Genomic DNA, 20,233 nt, shown 5'->3' with positions numbered 1-20,233 from the left:
CTTTTCAGAAGGTTTTTGAGCAACATAAAAGACTCTTAGGAGAAGATTACATCTTAGATAACTTGCTGAGGTAAAAAAGGGTGTCCTAGTGCATGAGACTCTTGCCACTATGGGGTCTGGGGAGGATTAGATGTATGCAACCTTGCTTATGTGGTTGGAGAGGCTATTTTCGAGTTTCAAACCCATGACACCCGGATTATAGTGGAGCAACCTAAGTGTTGTCCCTTATTTTTTTGTTATCACTGTGTAATATTTAGAACCTTTATGATTTAAAGCAAGGATCACTGACCTGGAACTGGATCCTCTGCCAGTTAGCTGATGGTAGGAGACTACGAGTTGGTATGCTCTTGTATCTGACCATATTGGATCCGAACTGATATGAAAACGAAGGATGAACTGAGGAGGAAAAGAGAGAGAAAGAGAGGGGGGAGGGAGGGAAGAAAAGGGAGGCTAACGGAGACGTTGGCGCCTCTTGGGCTTTGTAGTCCTCTGTAAGAGAAAATGAGAACAGAGAGAGATAGAGCGAGAGGGGAGGAGAGAGAAGAGGAGCAAGAAAAGGCGGTGGGGAGACTGTCGAAGGGTTGTTGGACGGTCCAAAACCATCTTGCAGCCGCCGCAGGTTCAAAACAGGGGCTTCGCCCCTGTTTTGGTATGTTTTTCAAAAAACATGATAAATAGTGAAGACGACAATGGATTTAGGTCATTTAAAAATATGATAAATAGGGGCAAATTTATTGTCGGTTTCACTGTTTATCGTGTTGATTAAAAAAAACATGCCAAAACAAGGGCTTCGTTTTTGTTTCGAACCATGGGCGATTTTGGGCCGTCCGATAGCCATGGTGGCCATCCAGCAGCATCTCTACCATCTTTTCCTGGCTCTTCTTCTCTCCCTTCCCCTCTCTCTTTATCTATCCCTCTCTTCTTGCATCTTGCGGAGCCTCGAAGGCCCTCTGGTGACCTCGATGGGCTATTGCCGGCCATCGTGGGCCTTTCTCTCTCCTTCTCACTCCTTCTCTCTCTCTCTCTTCCTCTCTTTCCTTCTCCCTCCCTCCATTTTCACAGGCATTCTGAATCGCACACCGGAACCACACCAGTTAGCCACCGGCAGGATGGTTCAGCGAATGATTTTGAAGTATTAAATAAGCTTTCATCCTTCAAGTAATAGTTTTCAAATATCTAAAATTGCAATTTTTGCCTCACTCGTGTAGACATGTTGAAATGAAATGATTGATTTTAAATCAGAATGTTTTGCAAATAGTGCTATTTTCTTCATCAATTACACCTTTATTTAAAAAACTACTTATTAATATCAATTTTATTTTGTTCATAGAAATCTGCCAAATCTAATTCTTATGAAATGTCAAGAGCACTCACCTTTACTGGAAGGTCATTAGTGATTCCCAAATGCTCTTGCTCAGATTTAGTTAAAGGATGACTTCATGCCTTGTTTGTGTTTAGAATATTGAACTTGTTCTGACTATTTATCCGTTGTAGACATTATCTGAACATGATGGAAACATTTAGATATTTTTGCTATAGATCATAATCTATGATGATAACGGGACCAATGATTCTGACAAAGAAAAGTGTTGGCATATGCACTAGATGGTTTTTATGTGATGACATTGATGAAAGTTGATGAAGGATTTAGTAATTAGCAGCATAACACCAAGCTTAGGTGGAGATGTAGCTTACCATTTTATCTAGGATAATTTGCGGATGGCCAGAAAGACTATTGTATTATGACATATATACTCCAAGCATAGTCATGATACTTGCTGATTTTTCAAAAATTTATAGATTATTCATGTTATGGAGGCCAAATTATTCTGTTATTCATTTGTTAGTTCATGAGAAAATAAATTGTTCAGACTATCGCTCGGTAATGTTGCGGTTTCCATGGATGGTTGAAAGCGATGTAGTCATGCAACCCAGGGAAAAGGTGAGAGAAGGTTAAAAAGATTGGTTCCATCTTTCAGATAAGTGGATGGGATGGCAGCCTGGGGAAATGGCGAGAAGGAAAAGGAAAGAAAAAAGGAATAGGTCTCCCCTTTCTTTCAGTTAAATGGATGGGAGGGACTTGATGGATCTGGGGAGGGAAAATAAAAGCTAGATAAGTACATGGATCTCATTCCAAATACTCCAAGGCTCAAGCTATCCAGGCAGGGTTTGCCATATCGGGCCGAACTGTCTGGTACGGGGCGTGCCGAACCATCCCGACAGGAAATCGAGACGGTTCCGGCATGCAAAACGATACATGCCGTTGTCGGAAAGAAAAAGAGAGGAAGAGAGAGAAATAGAGAGAGAGAGGGAGGAAGGAAGAAAAAGAAGGAAGGGGATCCGCCGGAGGCCCTTCGACGGGCAGCCGTGGCCGTCGGACAGCGGAACGACCTCCCGCGGCTCCGTGCGGGGAACAGGGGCGGATCGCCCCTGTTCCTCGGATTTTTTTTTTTAAAAAGCTTTTTCAAAACGAAGTCGGCAAGTGGTTTGCCGACTTCACTTAATTAAGTCGGCAAACCACTTGCTGACTTCATTTTGAAAAAAAAATTTTAAAAAAAAATTGAGAAACAGGGGCGGATCGCCTCTGTTCCTCGCGCGGAGCCGCGGGAGGCCGTTCCGCCGCCCGACGGCCATGGCTTTCCATCGGAGGGCCTCCGACGGATTCCCCTCCCTCTTTTTCTTTCTCCTTTCCTCTCTCTCTCTCTCTCTTTCTCTCTCTTTCTCTCTTTTTCTTTTCCGATTTTCTTCGTCGGTTCGTCTCGGTTCGGAACGGAACGGAGGCGTGCCGTATCGTACTGCCGGCCGGCCGATCCGGCCACCGGTATCGATACAGGAAACCTTGATCCAGGTATTTTCTATCTCAGGGAACATGAAGGGAGCTAAACTAATCTCTCTCCTTCTTTAACATTTTTATAGAATAACTTAGAGGAGGAACATGAATTTGTTGTAAAACTTTTGACCATCTTCTTTTACATCAACCTTTCCTCTCCAAGCATTCAGCAATGGAGAGTGGACATGAATTCTTTTATCTTTCTTGAACTTATAAATCCAAAATCTTTACCAAACTTTCAATTTGAATTTTTTTAAAAATCTTGTTTATTGATTCGTTGGAATATACCAAACTAAAAATCCTTGAAATTGAAGATGATATAATGTGAAAGTTTACGATAAGATTTTAAATTTCGTGGGATGGGGTTATCTCGGTTTTTCCATAGAATGGGATGCGCTGTTGTCTTGCCTGTCTCGATACTTGGGATAGAGGATATCCCAAGATGTTCCAATTGGGATGCTGTGATGCTAGTGGGACAGCCATCCCGACACACAGGATGGTATCCAGTCCTAGGGTCCCACGGGATGTTCCGCTGGGACTTGAGTCCTTGGTTTACGAAGTGAATTTGTTGTGAAATTTTGTAGGCAATAATGTATTTATATATCTGTGATTTCATTTATGTATAAGCATATGTATGCTTGGATTTCTTTTTGTTATTTATTAATTTAATTTTCTGAATTTTGCTAGAAATATTTCCAAATTTGCTGGATTTTTTTTCTAAATTCTGAAGTTTTCGGCCTCACTGAATTATTCCCAAAATGTAAAACTAGTGACTATAATTCCAAGGTCTGTAAGCCACCTTCTAGGCCATTCAGGTGGGCTGACCCATGAACCAAAAACTCTATCTCATTGGCCCGTTAGTAGGGAATTGGGAGAGTGCATCAATCCCTTCCGGTGACAAGATTTTCAAGACTACCAAAGCGAACTGAAATAGTGATTTTTATCATCTAGGAAGCCTCTGGACCATTATTGGTACACGTTGGATTTAGTCATATATTGTTGAGTGGGTTACGTCAGGTTGGATTGTGGATCATAAGATTAAAATCTTTTAAGCAATAATTGAAAAAATGAGTATAAAGTATATAGATGAAGAATAAAAGGCCATATATTTACGAAGTCTACTTTTGACCATCAAAAACCCATTTATATCATGTCTAATAAAAGTATAAAACATACATCATCTCTAATATTGAAGGTATTCATATACAACTTCTCAATTCAATTAGTGTCTTAGGCAGAATAACTTTAGGGGGAAAAAGGGGATTTTAACGAATGGTTGTAAAAATATTTGAGTTTTGCCTATTGATCTTGATTTCAGATAAATCTAAATCATTGTTTCTCCCTAACTTTTTAGAAGTCAAAACCTTAACAAGCTCGAGTGTTTTACATGCTTGAGCTTACTAAGTTACTAGAGATAAAAAAAAAAGTAATTCTAAATGCCATATAGCCTAATAAATTTTATAAAGTGGACTTCCACATGTTATAGGTAGCAAACATGATGAAGTTGGATACAATAAGCCAGGGGATTATATGATACCTAAAATGGATCTAGATGTTATGATCCTTACTAATCCCAATCCAAGAATGGGATCCAGATCATTTTTGGGCCATTTTTTATTCAAATTATATCATCCTGGTTATGGATCATAAGATTTTTTTTTTCAACAAAATGATCTGGACTACATGACTGATGATCTCTTCCTATCCTTCATTGATCATATAGCCTAATAAATTTTATAAAGTGGACTTCCACATATTATTGGTAGTGAACATGATGAAGTTGGATATGATAATCCAGGGGATTATATGATCTATAATATGGATCTAGATGTTATCCTAACAGATCCCAATCCAAGAATGGGATACAGATCATTTAGGGCCATTTTTATCCAAATTGTAAAATCCTGATTATGGATCATAAGATTTTTTTACAAAAACAATCTGTACTGCATCACTGATGGCCTCCTCCTTTCCCTCCATGATCAGTATTATCCTGTCTCCTCTTAGTCCTTATGCATGGCATTATCACTAATCGGGTGGCAGGTTTTGTACACCTTCTCATGTGGTATGCAACTAATAAAGAACTTCAATAAGCAACAATCTTTTGGCTGATACTTCGTGTAAAAGTATCATATGTGCTCCTCCTTGCCAAACTTTGTAGTTTGGAAAAATTTCTACCTAGTTAAATGATCAAAGTCTTCAGAAACCCTTTTTTTGTTTTTTTTTTTTTTTTGGGCGGCGGGGGAGGGGTGGGGGCGTAGTGCTTGTATTCTTCCAAAGACCAGAGGAGCAGAAAAGAGATTGTGCATGGCCTCCAAAGTTATTTCTTTCTCCTTTTCAAGCTAAGAATGTGATTGAAAATTTGAAATGCTCCTATTTCTTGATAAACCGATTCTCTCTTCCCCTACTTGCAATTTTTTGCTTTATAATATGGGATAATTGCAAAGCATCTTTTTTAGTGAACCAGTTGACCATTGGTGATATGTGTGTTGGATCTCAAACTATTCAACCACATGTAACTGAAGTGTCCGCTGCTTCTAACCTGGGAGCATCTAAATTTGCCTAATTACATAGGAAACAGTTTATGATTGTCCGTATTTGAAAAGTATCTGCTATGAGTCATCATTTGCTTGTCCTACTGGGTCTTCATTTTTCATTTTGTTGTACTTAGTGTAGACTTTGAACCTTGAACAGACCCTGATTATTGCATGTGCTATAGTTGTCAATATTTTTTTAATTGTTATTTTTCTGCCATGCTTGTGGTTGTGCTATAAGCGACATTTATTTGCATAAATGTCCACTAACACATCCAAATAAATGCAGCCTCTTTTTGAGTACTAAAAGCCTATGTGTTTCTCTTGCTTCTTCTTCAGGTCCAAACGGAAGTGGAAAAAGCTCCCTTTTCCGGGTTCTTGGAGGCCTCTGGCCACTGGTATCTGGTCACATTGTAAAACCTGGGATTGGTTCTGATCTCAATAAGGAGATATTCTATGTGCCGCAACGACCTTATACAGCTGTCGGAACACTTCGTGACCAATTAATCTATCCTCTTACAGCAGATCAGGAGACTGAACCACTTACACATGATGGAATGGTTGAGCTGTTGAAAAATGTAAATTAATTGAAACTCCTTCCTATCTTCTTAATTCTCCATCTGTTTTCAGTTGTCATTTTTCTTCCATAATTCAGAAATTGTTTGTCAAAAAATATCCTGGCCATTATCCAATCGGCAGGTTGACCTTGAATACTTGCTGGAACGCTATCCACTAGACAAGGAAATTAACTGGGGTGATGAACTATCCCTGGGTGAGCAACAGAGACTGGGAATGGCCAGGTTGTTCTACCATAAGCCTAAGTTTGCCATTCTCGATGAATGTACAAGTGCTGTCACAACCGATATGGAGGAACGTTTCTGTGCTAGGGTACGAGCAATGGGGACATCATGTATTACTATTTCCCACCGCCCTGCACTGGTTGCATTTCATGACATAGTGTTGTCCTTGGATGGGGAGGGAGGGTGGAGTGTTCAGTATAAGAGGTAATGGCTTGTGAATTGTATGATTTTTTTGTTGGTTCTATCTAGATGGCAGATTTTGGACATTCTGAAACTATAATTTCTTGAATGATGCAGGGATGGTCCATCATTTTCTAATGAAGCAGGTCCTAATCTGTTAAAATCTTCTGAATCTTCTCGACAAAGTGATTCACTGGCTGTTCAAAGAGCTTTTACTACCAGCAGAAAGGTTTGTGACATATTAGAGTATTTTCTTCTGATTTCTAGGTTTTGTGCATGGTAATTTGTTCATTGGCTATAAATGGCAGGATAATGCATCACCAAAACCCAGGGGGCATTCTTATTCAACAAAGGTGATAACATCATCTCCTAAAATAGAATACAAGGTTCCGTTGCCTATTGTTCCACAATTACAAAAGACTCCAAGAATATTGCCACTTAGAGTAGCTGCAATGTTTAAAATACTGGTAAGCATCGTCATCTAGAACTGCCAATTCAATTATTTTCCTTTGGCTTGGTTCAGAATCCAGTGACACTATACTTTGTCTTTCCCCTGCTTTTTTGTGTATATGTGTGCATGCATGCTTTTATAGAGTTGTCATGTTGATTGATTGCAATAATTTAGAGAAAACTAAACAAATTTCAAAAATGCTGTTGAAGCAATTCGAGCACCATTATTTTGAACATTGATATGTGAAGGTCATGATACACATGAGTGCACATAAATTTAGTATTCATGTGCCTTTTGTTTTGGGTTTTTCCATTTCCAGGTTCCCACACTACTTGATCGGCAGGGTGCACAGTTGTTTGCAGTTGCTTTACTTGTTGCATCTAGAACATGGATTTCAGATCGCATTGCTACCTTGAATGGTGTGTGAAACTTTATCACAAAATGTATCCAGAAAACAACTGCTAAACTGCCTCCTTAATTGTGGTTTTTAACTTTTACAGGGACTAGTGTGAAGTATGTCTTGGAGCAGGACAAGGCGGCCTTTATTCGATTAACTGGTATTAGTGTTCTTCAAAGTGCTGCATCCTCTATTGTTGCACCTTCACTAAGGTATGTTCTTTATCTTTTGTTTAGCTGAAATTTGACTTAGCTAGTTCCTAAGATTTATGCATGGTCTATTTCTTGAATATCCCTAACTAATTAGTTAATGCCCAATAATGTGAACCCATCTGATGATATTTTGCTTCTAGGTAATTTTTTTTTTTTTTAATTTCTAGCACATTTATAAATGAGATAGCATAGTTCATACATAGAAGCATACATATATAACATACATAATCTATTTCTTGAATATCCCTAATTGATTATTGAATGCCTAGTTATATGAGCCAATCTGATGAAATTTTGCTTCTAGATCGTTTTATTTTTGTATTTTTATCGCAATATATATTTGATATATATGTGTGTGTGTGGATATACATGGATGCATGCATGCATGCATGCATGTGTGTATGCATAGGGAGAGAGTGGAGCCAGGGGCATCTAAACAATAGCCCAACAAAGGTCAGTGTAGACCAGACAATTGGGGCCTAACGTTGATGATCCGAGCTATTAGATGTAATCTAATATCTCTAAACTGCTTAATGTCAAATAATCATGTGATTTAGACATCCTTAGATTATGCATAAATATGCATTGCTTGACATGTTATTAAACTATCCATTTTTGAGCACTAGATGTATAAGCGATGCATAGGCTAGGGATCTCTGGATCACATGTTTTTTAGACTGTAAGGAGTTTTGAGGGGTAGATTACATCCAATGACTCGAATCATCGGTGCTGGGCTGTCAATTGTCTAGTTAGGACTATGCACCTCTCAAGAAGAGGTATTTACTCTCAAGTCCAAAATAAAAACAGGTATTCAAATGGGTATTCAAGTTGAAGATCTACATAATTGATCATGAACTATAAACTAAAAATACTTAGAAACCAAAAGTTGCATGTTTTGATAGTTACCTATGCATCAATTGGGTGCAAAAATGAATGGTGAAAATGATATGAGACCATTTTTGTTATGATAGAAGTATTAAAATCTATCAATTTTCAATCTATATATGTTTTGATATGCGTAGATGATGTTCAGGAGATGAATTCTCTTTTAAATTACTTCGTCATTCTTTTTTTTATCCTTGGACAATGGAAAACTATTTATTTTTGTGTCCACGTGAGACATAGGTTAAATTGAAATTGTTGATGGTTGGTTTATAGGCTTCTGCAGTGGTATAGATCATGATAGATGGTGTGAAAATATGTTATAAATATATACAGAGATGGACTATGTTCCTCAAGAGAAGAGGGAATCTACTCCTCTTGAATCCAAAATAAATAATGGGGAATCCAAACCAAAGATCCACACTGTAGATCATGATTATACTACTAAAAATTCCTAGAAACCAAATATCATGCATTTCAGTGGGCCAATGTATACGTCATATTGACCACAAAAATGAATGGATAAAATGATAAGAGACCATGTTTTGCTATAATCTAAGCAATAAAATTTATTGATTTTCAATCTATATGTTTTAACATCTGTAGATCATGATCAATAAGGTGGATTATCAATTTAAGTGCTTTATTGTGTATTTTGGCACACAAGTACATGGAAAACTGTCCATTTTTGTGTTTTACATGATGCATAGATTAGAGACCACTAAAATTCATGATTTTGATTTTGAGACATTTTTATGGTATAGATCATGCTCGATAGTGGATCTTTGATTTGCATGCCCTGTTATTGATTTTGGAGTTGAGAGGAGTAGATATCCTATCCTCTCGCGAGGAGCAAATTACATCTCACTTATATATTCTTATATTATTATGATGCTTATGAATTAACACTTGCAAAGTTCAAGATGTATGCATGTGAGAAAATTTGTGCTTAGCCTTTAGAGTTGCTCTTGAATTTTGGATCAAACCTTTTAGATTTTTCTTAGTCTTAGAGGGGCCCACCCAATCAATAAACCAATGATGGCATGTAAAGCACGCCTGCATTTCAAAGCCTCGAGTCATTTGTTGTTAAACAAAGCTTCCTAGTATTTACTTGCTAATATTGAAGTATTTTAGAAAGGAAAAGGTGTAAGAACCTTTTTTAAAACAAAAATATCTATATATTTGGAAAGTAGGAACATGATTTTGCAACAAGAAAATACTAGTATTTTAGCCCTCTTTGTCTTGGCAATAATGACTTTAGGGATATTATCATATGCTAGTCAATGTTATACCACAATGCCAAGAGATGTTGTGAGTTGTGACAGATAGTACTTGAATGGATTTAATGATTTATCTGTAGTGGTCAGTTACTGAATGACTAAGGCTGCATTTGATATTACGGTCACTTTTTTGTTAAAGAAAAATTTAGAAATACGACTTTTGTTTCCAATTTTTTTCTAGATTTTTTATAATAAAAACATGTTTGGTAGTTGCTACATTTTTTTTTTTAACAATAGAACTCAGAAAACATGTTTAGTGAATGCGGCCAGAGGTGGAGGTGGTGGAGGATGAGGCACTTGAGGATGCGCTTGGCCAAGTTGAAGATGCCTCGCTGAAGGCAGTCAGAGTAGTGTGGACCAGGGCAAGAAAGGAGCGGAAGAGAGAGCGTAGGATGTGGGCGATCAAGGCCTCGATGGAGGCGTTGAAGCAGCAGTAGGTGTTGAGGACAAGAAGGTCGAGAGGTCAACAATGGTCCCACCGGCGGGGGCGGGGGGACATGGGAAGTGAGCAGCTTGGCAATGAGGATGGTCGGGGTGATGAAATGTGTGGCCCAGAGGAGAAGAGGGCAGTGCGGTGATGGGATAGGTCATCGGGAATGTTGGAGGGAGTTGGGAAAGGAAGCCAAAAAGATGGCAAGTTGAGGGGAGTTGGGACACTAGGAGGAATTGGGATGCGTGGGGGAAGGACATTTTTTTTTTTGCATTGGATTTCATGTTTCTACTTAAAAAAAGAAATGCGAAAAAAAGATAACAAACATGCATTGATTGAGAGATGGTTAAATAAATGTGTGCTTTTATAAGAGACTGGCTCGAGGCTGATCATGGTTCTATATGTACTTATTCATGTGTGTTCATTCTATATTCTAGTGGTATGGCCTTTGAATGTTCATAGGCATGCAGTCCATATTGCTTCCTGCATGCATTGTTTCCTGCATTAATCATTTGTTGAATATCTTTTTTTCACACCACCTTTGCTGTTATACATTCTTTTTAGATTGCCATACATTTTTGCATGATAAAACATCATTTGTCCATCTTATATTCTGTATGTGATTACTGTCTTCCTGGCAACTCTTTAGGCTAGTTGCAATGCTACAGCAAACGATATATACATACTGGGTTTCATATTTTTCCATTACTGATTTGAATGTTACCTAGCTTTGCTGGCTAAGGAAGTGCAACCATGCAACAATTTAAGATCCCTTGTGTAAAATATGCTTTTTGTGGATTACAGGTATCTCACAGCCAAGCTTGCTCTTGGATGGCGAATTCGTTTGACTCAGCATTTACTTAAATATTATTTGAGAAGAAATGCTTTTTACAAGGTAATCTTTTCTTCATGAAATTAAGATTCTTTCAGTAAATATTATAGTAGTTTTTTGGTAAGAAGATGTCTTTGATAATTTTAAAAGAGGATTTCCTTTCTCAACGAGGACTGCACAACTATTCTATAACCTTTTTTTTTGGGGGGGGGGGGGGGGGTTGGGTGGGTCATTACAGTGTTAATTATGTGATGCAGGAAGGTTAGCAGAGAGAATTTTTAAGCTAGGTTGCACTTAAATATACCAGGAACTGAAATCATAGCATGCTAAAATTTTTAATTCAGAGCTGAACCCTAATCTCTAAATCCCTAAACTAGGAAGATTATGATTTCAAGTGAAAGTTGTGAGGGTATAAAGTGCGTGACCTATGGGTTGAGAACCTTGGTTCTGTATTAAAATTTTCAGGATGAAATGAGAGAAACAGGGAGAACAGCACATTTTTAAAAAGTTAGAAACTCGCAAACACGTCTTCTATGGACAAGCTTGGCCCATTATCATAAAGCTATGAAAAGTCAGTTTAAAGAGTTTTTCAGAGGATTTTCTAGTGGTCCTAAAAATATATGGGGGACAAGAAGAACTTGTTTCAGTCGTGTAAGAGAACTGAAGCATAAGGTTGTCTGTAGACGGACACTTGTTTGTTACAGAGTATATCTGTTAGGACTCTACAACAGGGGAAAAAAAAAACTATAAAAGGGCAGCTTTCATGGTTTCATAAAGTGGAGCTTTAATTAGTGAGGACTCTCATCACACAAAGCTAAAGAAAAGGGAAGGAAAGAAAATCCACCAGGGACAGCTGGCTTTCTCCTTTCCATGCATGAGGAGTCCTTATCAGGAATTCCTCACAATGTTTGAGCTTCTTGCATGACTCTTTCCTTTTTAACTCCTCTCTTGTTTTCCTAAATTGAGCTCTATCCAACTAGGAGAACCTAAGTGACCAGATTGGAGTGTGGGAATCAGCCCTTTTTTTGTTCCATCTCATAAGCCTTCATGCTGTCTTTTTGCATCATGTTTGTGTTTCTTTGCCCTTTTTCGTCAAGAGTGGCATAGCAAGTTTGCAGGCTTCAACTAGTTTAAATGATCACATAGACGCAGCGTTCGCTGAACCATCCCGAATTGGGCAGTTCAGGACGTTCCGAGCTGTACTGACTGCAAACAGGGATGGTTCGTCAAACCAAATCAGAACACCGGACGAGGGAGAGGGAAAGAGAGGGAGAGGAAAAGAGAGGGGAGAAAAAGAGGGGATGGTGTTGTCGGAGGGCTGCAGAGGCCTGCGCGCTTGGTGTCACCCAATGGGGCGTTTAATCGAGAGAGAGAGAGAGAGAGAAGGGGGAGCAACAGTACAACCACAACTGGTTGAGAGGCCGTCGAAGGCGTCGGATGGCTTGTGGCCATCGAGCGGCAGAAAATACGTAGGTGGAACTGCGGCAGTGGAATAGGGGCAATCACTCCTGTTTAGTTCATCGCATTCTTTTTAAAAATAATGATGAATAGTGAAACTGACAATTAGTTTGTCGGCTTTACTATTTCAAAAGTTTTTTTAAAAAAATCGAAGAAATGGTGAAGCCAACACACACCCATTGCTGGCTTCACTGTAGTTGGATTTTTTTTAAAATTTTTTTCATGAAATAGGGACGATCGCCCCCGTTTTATGCTCATGGTGCTGTAGGCTGTGATTTTGCCGTCCGGCAGCCAGCTGGAGGCCCTCCGACGGCCTCTTTATTGGCTTCCTCTCCCTCCTTTTCTTTCCCTCCCCCCTCTTTCTCTTGGTCGATATTTGGCAGAAGAAGCGGAGTCCTTGGCGGCCCTTCGCCTATGGCCATTTCGTGCATCTCCTCTGGCCACCCTCTCCCTCTCCTCTTTCACTTTTTTCCTCTTGCCCGATTTTCTTCTCTTCTATGTTGGTTCATGCCGGTCTAGTCCAATACAAATCTGTACTAACTCGTACTGTTGGCCAGCTAGCATGGATCTCGGTTCCGGTTCCACGGACCTTGCATGGATGTGCTACATGATGTCTAAATAGCTAGAAAGGATATAAAAAGGGGGTTGTGATGATAGTAGTAGTGTTGGTCTAGGTGCCTTGATCTTCAAGGACTTCTGCTATCATCATGCTGCCTAGAAAGAGGATGAGAAGTGGAGTGTAGCTGGGGCTACGAGGTACCATATCACTATTGGTAAACTTGTGTCCTACTTGAAAAATAAAGGCAAAAAATTCAGAAGGTAAAATGCAAGGAATTTAAAAGAACTGCAAAGGATAAAGGCAATGATAAATTAAGGATGAAGATAAAGTTTGATTCTTTGAGTGAAAGGTCTTTAGCAAGGTTTTAAATCCCGTGGGATGGCGAAAGTATCCCGATTTTTTCATAGAACGAGATGCCCCGCTGTCTCGGTCATGCATCCCGGTAGATATCCTTTATCTATCTCCCTTTCTTGTTTCCTTTCTTTTTTTCTTTTTCTCCTTTTTCTCTATGTTTCTTCTTTTCTTTCTTTTCCTCTCTTTCTTTTTTTGCTCTCCTTCTCCTTTCTTTTTTTCTCCCTTTCTCTTTTTCATTTCTCATCTTCTTTTCTTTCATTTTTTTTCCTTTTTTTCATCTTTCCTTCCTTTTGTTCTCTCCTCTTTCTTCTTTTCTCCTCATGTGGATGGGTTTTAGAGTTCCGAAACCATCACGGTTCTATTTTCTCACAGGAACGGGATGGGATGGCCGAGATGCCCCCCGTCCCACTGGGATGCAAAACCTTGGTCTTTAGTTCAAGTTACAAATTTACAATTGATATTTATAAGTGGCTCCCATTAACTGCCAGGACATGTGTCACTACTCAACTTTTGATACTTGTTCTTGCTGGTTTGCATTACATTCATTTGATCTGCACCCTTGATCTCTCAGCTAGCACCTTGGTATATCGGCCTTTACATCACAATCACTGATCTGGATGTGGTGTGAATAGGAACTAGAGGTTGCTTTTGATCTTTTGATCTTATCAAATTTTGTGTTTAAGTCATATTAGCACTAATTATTGACATTAAATTCCATTGCACTGATCATATTGGATGATAAGTCACAGGATGCTTTTGTTGTTTATCTTTATGATAAGCTGCAATAGCAGCTTTTTTCTGATGCTAAGCATAATTTAATATTTCTGTGTTCAGGTGTTTCACATGGCAGGTAAAAATATTGATGCAGACCAGCGACTAACCCATGATGTGGAAAAGTTGACCAGTGATCTTGCAGGATTGGTCACTGGAATGGTAAAACCTTCTGTAGACATTCTCTGGTAGGTACTTTCTGGGGTTATATATCTTATGCAACTTTTGTCTGGTTGTTGAGATTTGGTCATTGTGAAACCTTGATATAGATGTTTACATGTCTGCTGATGTTGTCTAAATGCTGAAGGTTCACTTGGAGAATGAAACTCCTAACTGGACAAAGAGGAGTTGCTATACTGTACACTTACATGTTACTAGGCTTGGGCTTCTTGAGAAGTGTCACCCCTGATTTTGGTGAGCTGGCAAGTAGGGAACAACAGCTTGAGGGAACATTTAGGTAACCTTTGTCACTTCTAACTCCATGCATCTTGTCATTATTTAATTTTGCTCCTGTGTTTGTTCCTATTTATATTCATAGTTTACTTCCTTTTTTTGGTCCTTTTTGTTAGGTTTATGCATGCAAGACTCCGTACGCATGCTGAGTCTGTTGCTTTCTTTGGCGGTGGTTCTCGGGAAAGAACTGTAAGTTTCTTGTAAAGGCCATGACAATCCATTTGTATCATGACGCTCATGTTTTCTGTGATGGCATATTTCTAATTATTGTACTCTACTTTTGTTGTCACTTCATTTTATTATCTAAGATCATTCTATCAAGCTCACATAATCTAAGATACTTACGTCTATAGCACACCAAACATATAATCTTGCTCGTCAAGCTACTGTCCGCTCAACTAATTGGCAGAAAGCGCCTACTAAGACTGCTCTGCAGAGTTAGACTGGGTATATCCTGCAATGTGTCTTTGTATTCACCTGTCTGTTCATGATAAGTAGTTTTCTTTTATAAATTGCTCAAGAAATTCTGTCTCTTAGTTTAACATGATCTTTGTGATACCTCTACTATTGTCATATTTAGATTATGCTGAATGAATACTTGCACTTAGAACATTTATAAATCTCAGTTTAATGTGTATTCCTGGACCTTTTAGTGGAAAGCATCCCTGCACCATTTAATGGCATTTGATTTTCCTTATCCCATATGTTTAAACAAAATTAGGTGCAATTGTTTGAATTTGAACCATTTTACTATCACTATGAGTCCTCATATCAGAGTTGTCTTGTTGAGGATATATGATATTAGGATCAACGGGACTTCACTTGGTTGCATAATTTGGTATTTTAACTTTGTAGACCTTCCTTTAAGCAAGGTTTGCTGTCTCGATATTAGATCCTGTACTGGTACCATCCTATTACAGTGTTGGAATATGCAGTATGGTGCGAGATGGTGAGGTGTACCGAGTGTCGGTACGGTACAAGACTGCACTAGTTTGGTACCGGTATCGGTACGGGATGGCAAACCTGGCTATTTTCCTACGTTGTCATATAATTATCTGATGAAAAAAGTTTATTATAGCTCCTGATGCTTTAAACATGTTTTCTACATTAAACAGATGGTTGATTCAAGGTTTAGGGACTTGCTTCATCACTCAAAGATCCTATTGAGAAAAAAATGGCTGTACGGTATAATAGATGACTTCGTCACGAAACAACTTCCGCACAATGTGACCTGGGGACTTAGTTTGTTATATGCTATGGAGCACAAAGGAGATCGTGCTTTGACTTTTACACAAGGTTGAACCAATTATGAGTGTCATGTGAATATATTCATGAATTATAGGTTATCTGATATTCACAGTGGTATATTTCTTTCAGGGGAGCTGGCACATGCATTGCGCTTCTTAGCATCCGTAGTGTCACAAAGCTTTCTGGCATTTGGGGACATTCTTGAGTTGCATAAGAAGTTCCTTGAACTTTCTGGTGGTATAAATCGGATCTTTGAGCTGGAGGAGCTTCTTGATGCTTCCCAGAGTGGTAAGTCTCATTTGATCATTATATCAGTGCATTGTTCCCCTTTGCACCTCTATTCTCCAAGCCCAACCACCCATACAGGTGCTAAATGAGTAGAAGGGCGCATGGCATGTGAGTGTTAGATGCAATGGTGCTAGGAATTATATTATTCTGCTAGAGTTACTGTTACATTGAACTTATTGCATGCAAGTACATAATTTTTCATGTGCAGTTTCTATGGGATGTTATTGCCAACCATATAGTAAAAGCCACCTGAATGCTACTTTAAATGCATAATTGTGCATGAATTCTTGCTGTACATATGTAGCGTATGCATATATTAGGCTGCTTCTTTCCTTAATTTTTCATTTCAGTTTATTAAATTCATCACTAAAATATCTGCTGTGGAAGTTGGGATGTATAATTTCCCTTTCCATTTATTTTATAAAAAATTCATGCATGCTAGTGCCATGAATGTGGTCCTTTGTGATTTTTTTAGTTATCTGATCCCTGATGGAAAATGAAAAATATAATTCTATATAATGTGGAATATGCAGATATTACTCTACCTGATGCTTCAATGTCCTTTGAAGCAAGTGACTCACCTGCTCAAGATATTATTTCTTTCTCTAAGGTGGATATTATTACCCCTTCACAGAAGCTGTTGGCTAGGCATCTAACATTTGATATCGAACAGGGGAAAAGCCTGCTTGTTACTGGTAAATAGCATAATGTTTTTCTTTTAAATCTATCGGGAGCTTGATCAACCTTGATCTTATTAATTTTTCATCATCTGTTGAAGGACCTAATGGGAGTGGGAAGAGTTCTGTATTCAGAGTCCTTCGAGGTTTGTGGCCTACGGTGAGTGGAAGGCTTGTCAAGCCCTGCCAAGGCATGTTCTATGTTCCCCAGCGACCGTATACAAGTCTGGGGACCCTGAGGGATCAAATCATATACCCTCTCTCACGTGAGGAAGCAGAGATGACGATGCTTGCGATGTTCCATGCAGGTAAATCACCAAAGGCCTATTTCTGATTACTGGTTGATTTAATCAAAGATCTATAGTAAAATAAAGGATGAGTAAGTATTAGATTGTTATGGGTGAATTTGTGTGGGATGGATTAAAATATGTTTCATTCAGAATTTCAGATGCTTTTATTCTGTGTTATTTCTGAGGAAAGAGGGGAAATAGGAGATCCTTACAACCCACTTGTGAGTTCTGGTGATGGGTAGGGGAAAGACCCAATCATATGCCAAGGATCCAACATGCTTGTGAGAAAAGGGAGAGGTTCTGCTATACCAATTCTAGAACATGACTATGCTATGGCATGCGTGCATGTACCTGTAATTTGTTTTTGTTATGTGTCAGCCTCAAGGACTTGTCCAGTAAATAGTTCAAGCATTTAAGAAAATTATCTTGACTGCTTCACATGTTTCTTGTATCTAGCAGTTTCATTCTGTCTTTCTTGAGAAGGAAAAGCCTGATAGTTGCCACATGCCTCATGCTCTATTGCTGTGTCTCTTGAGGACTAAAATGTGGCATAACTCAGGTGCATCAGATGCAGGAAGTTCTCAAACTTGATCCCCAAACTGAGATTATTTGTGTATTACATTCAGAAAGACCTTGTTCTAATCGTACACTCTGCATACAGGAAAGCATTACATTAACAGGGAGGCCCAAATTCTTCTGAATTTAGATTGCTAATCCTACTTAAATTCCTTTTAGAATCTTTGCATGTAAAGGTTAACCTTTTTAATAAACCAGGTTAACAGAGCGCATCTTGAATTCCCATATCTTCTTTTAACCTCATATGCCCATCAGCTGGTTCAACAATTCTACAATTTTTTATTACAAACATCTCCAATAAACCAACTTTACTGTGTTGTGGAATATTCTACAGAAAGGACTAGGAGTTTGCGAAAGATATCTGAAAGTTATGCATTTCCTAGTAAATTTTTGGTTTATGTGAACCATTTCCAAACTTTTTGCAGTCAGGAATTTCATGTTTTAAAATCAGACATGTTCGACTCTCCTGTACATGTCTCAACATGGCAGTATTTTGAATTAGTTAATGGATTCCAGAAGCTTTGTAGCCTTAGCAACTTCGAATCACTAGTTGACATTGGTTGAATGTATAGAAGGAAAAAAGTTCTCACGAAGGTGTCTTATGAAACTATTATGAATTATCTATTTATTACTTGTCAATATGACCCATTGGTGGCTATTATAGAGTTGTATATGTTGCAATTGCAAAATACATACAAGTAAAGACCCCTCCCAAAATAAACACTTGCATTTTTTTACCTATTTTTTCGCAGGTGCTATACAGTGAATATATTACAAGAGAGGGGAAGAGAGAGGGAGAGTAATGTTTTCTTTTCTGCTATTAGATACAAAATGCTTGACATTTGTAGTATTCATGATGTGTAGGTGACAAACCTGATGCTTCTGATCTTCTGGATGCTCACCTGAAGACTATTCTTGAGAATGTTCGATTAGTGTACCTTCTTGAAAGGGAAGGTTGGGATGCTACTTCTAACTGGGAAGATGTTCTATCGCTAGGTGAACAACAGAGGCTGGGCATGGTGAGTCACATCCTCAATTGTTACTCATAATTGAGGAACCATCATTATTTTACTGCCCTTTCTGTATTACTTGAGTTTCCGCAGCTAACACATGGCTAATTATGTACTTTCTAGGCACGGTTGTTTTTCCATCATCCTAAATTTGGTATCCTTGACGAGTGCACCAAGTATGCAATCTATCAAGTTCTGTCTTGATGTGTTTGTTGAGTGGTTTAAATAGTAACTGCCAATCAGGTTCTTATACTATTTTCACTTGCTACAGTGCCACCAGTGTAGATGTTGAAGAACACCTATACAGACTGGCAAATGAAATGGGCATAACAGTTATTACATCTTCGCAGGTAAGCACAGATGGTATAATATTTGTTGTTCATTTCTGAGCTTAGATTAAATCTTCCTTTCCTTATTTGTTGTTTCAACTATTTTATGTACTTTTCTATAGCGTCCTGCCCTCATACCATTCCATTCCATGGAGCTGAAACTTGTCGATGGTGAAGGCAAGTGGGAGTTATGCGAGATCAACCAGTGATGTCGGCATATTCTGATGGGATTTGTTAGTATTTGGGCAATTTATGCCTATGAGAGCAATCGATATTGCTACTAAATGCCAAAGCCAACAGCACCATAGCAGCTAAAGGCTTAAAAAGAAATGTGCCAACACAGGCGGTCAGTTGTATAAATTAATGCAGATTCTACGGTGAGAGGGGACTTCTGCTCAAATTGGATCTTTTTCCTAGTGCCAAAGTTTTATTCTTTTTTGGCAAGATTTTGAGCCAGAAGAAGGGCAGAGACTTGTTATATGGTATAGATCGATACACCGGGGAGGGTGCGGTGTTGTTTGTTCACAATAAGCATGCTAGTAGAATGGTATACCGAGGAAGTTGATTGTACAGTCCAATCCATTAATTTCATACAGCATCATAGAAGAAGAAATTGACATGACATGTTATTTAAAATCAATTGAAAGATCTGTCAATATTTGCTTTGCCAGATTCTGAAGTTCATGCCGTGGAAAACTGAGGTGCATGAAGACTTTGTTATGACAGGCCTCAACACTTTAATAACCATGTCGATATTGGACTTGAATTATGACGTTTTGTGTCTCTAGCTGTTTGTTTTGTTTGTATTTAACCCATCAGGGTTTGCTCGATTTTATTTGCATCCATTGGTGAAGACCTAGAATGATGTTTGACTTCTTTTCTCACGAGGCGTCTTTTGTCCATAGGGCGAAGGATAAAATCGTGAAGCCGTCTGCGTGACGCTGGGCTGAGGAGATACAACCCCCGGTGGGGTCCGCTCAGGGGTTCCAGAGACAACCTCCGATGGAAACCACGGGGCACGCTCCCTGTCTGGACTTAGTCGAAGCGGACAATACTTCATGGGGCGGAGCGTGCGATTTCCGACGACCTGCTTGACACGTACGCACAACAGTGGCGCGTCAGGTAGGGGGCACCCGCCCCCTGTCCGCACATGCACCCTCCAGAGTGGGGGGCATGTTGTGGGCAGGCTGTGGGGGGACCTCCCTTAATAGTCCCACATCGGACAACTCTGGTGTGTGCATGTGCTTAAGAGGGATACGAGCACACCTTCTCTCACGAGGCGCTTTTTGCCCATAGGGCGAAGGACAAAATCGTGAGGCCGTCTGCGTGACGCTGGGTTGGAGAGGTACAACCCTCGGTGGAGCCCGTTCAGGGGTTCCAGGGATAACCCTC

The 20,233-nt window shown here is 39.1% G+C and overlaps 1 protein-coding gene across 1 annotated transcript in view; it reads left to right on the top strand.

Moving 5' to 3' along the window:
• Positions 1 to 19,610, top strand: part of LOC105051822 (ABC transporter D family member 1) — a 35,981-nt gene extending 16,371 nt beyond the window's left edge. Inside the window, 18 exon segments of the mRNA XM_010932446.4 lie at positions 5,704 to 5,942; positions 6,064 to 6,368; positions 6,462 to 6,573; positions 6,653 to 6,811; positions 7,115 to 7,214; positions 7,296 to 7,404; positions 10,801 to 10,891; positions 14,034 to 14,158; positions 14,278 to 14,427; positions 14,540 to 14,612; positions 15,539 to 15,719; positions 15,801 to 15,959; positions 16,493 to 16,654; positions 16,738 to 16,944; positions 18,367 to 18,521; positions 18,636 to 18,688; positions 18,784 to 18,862; positions 18,964 to 19,610. Coding sequence (XP_010930748.2) covers positions 5,704 to 5,942; positions 6,064 to 6,368; positions 6,462 to 6,573; positions 6,653 to 6,811; positions 7,115 to 7,214; positions 7,296 to 7,404; positions 10,801 to 10,891; positions 14,034 to 14,158; positions 14,278 to 14,427; positions 14,540 to 14,612; positions 15,539 to 15,719; positions 15,801 to 15,959; positions 16,493 to 16,654; positions 16,738 to 16,944; positions 18,367 to 18,521; positions 18,636 to 18,688; positions 18,784 to 18,862; positions 18,964 to 19,050 — 2,546 coding nt within the window. The 3' untranslated portion in view covers positions 19,051 to 19,610.
• Positions 19,611 to 20,233: the final 623 nt, after the last annotated feature.

Source organism: Elaeis guineensis, chromosome 9 (genome assembly GCF_000442705.2).
Source record: "Elaeis guineensis isolate ETL-2024a chromosome 9, EG11, whole genome shotgun sequence".
Lineage (NCBI taxonomy): Eukaryota > Viridiplantae > Streptophyta > Magnoliopsida > Arecales > Arecaceae > Elaeis > Elaeis guineensis.
Note: the sequence above shows the minus strand (reverse complement) of the source record. Positions and strands in the feature narration are given on the sequence as shown.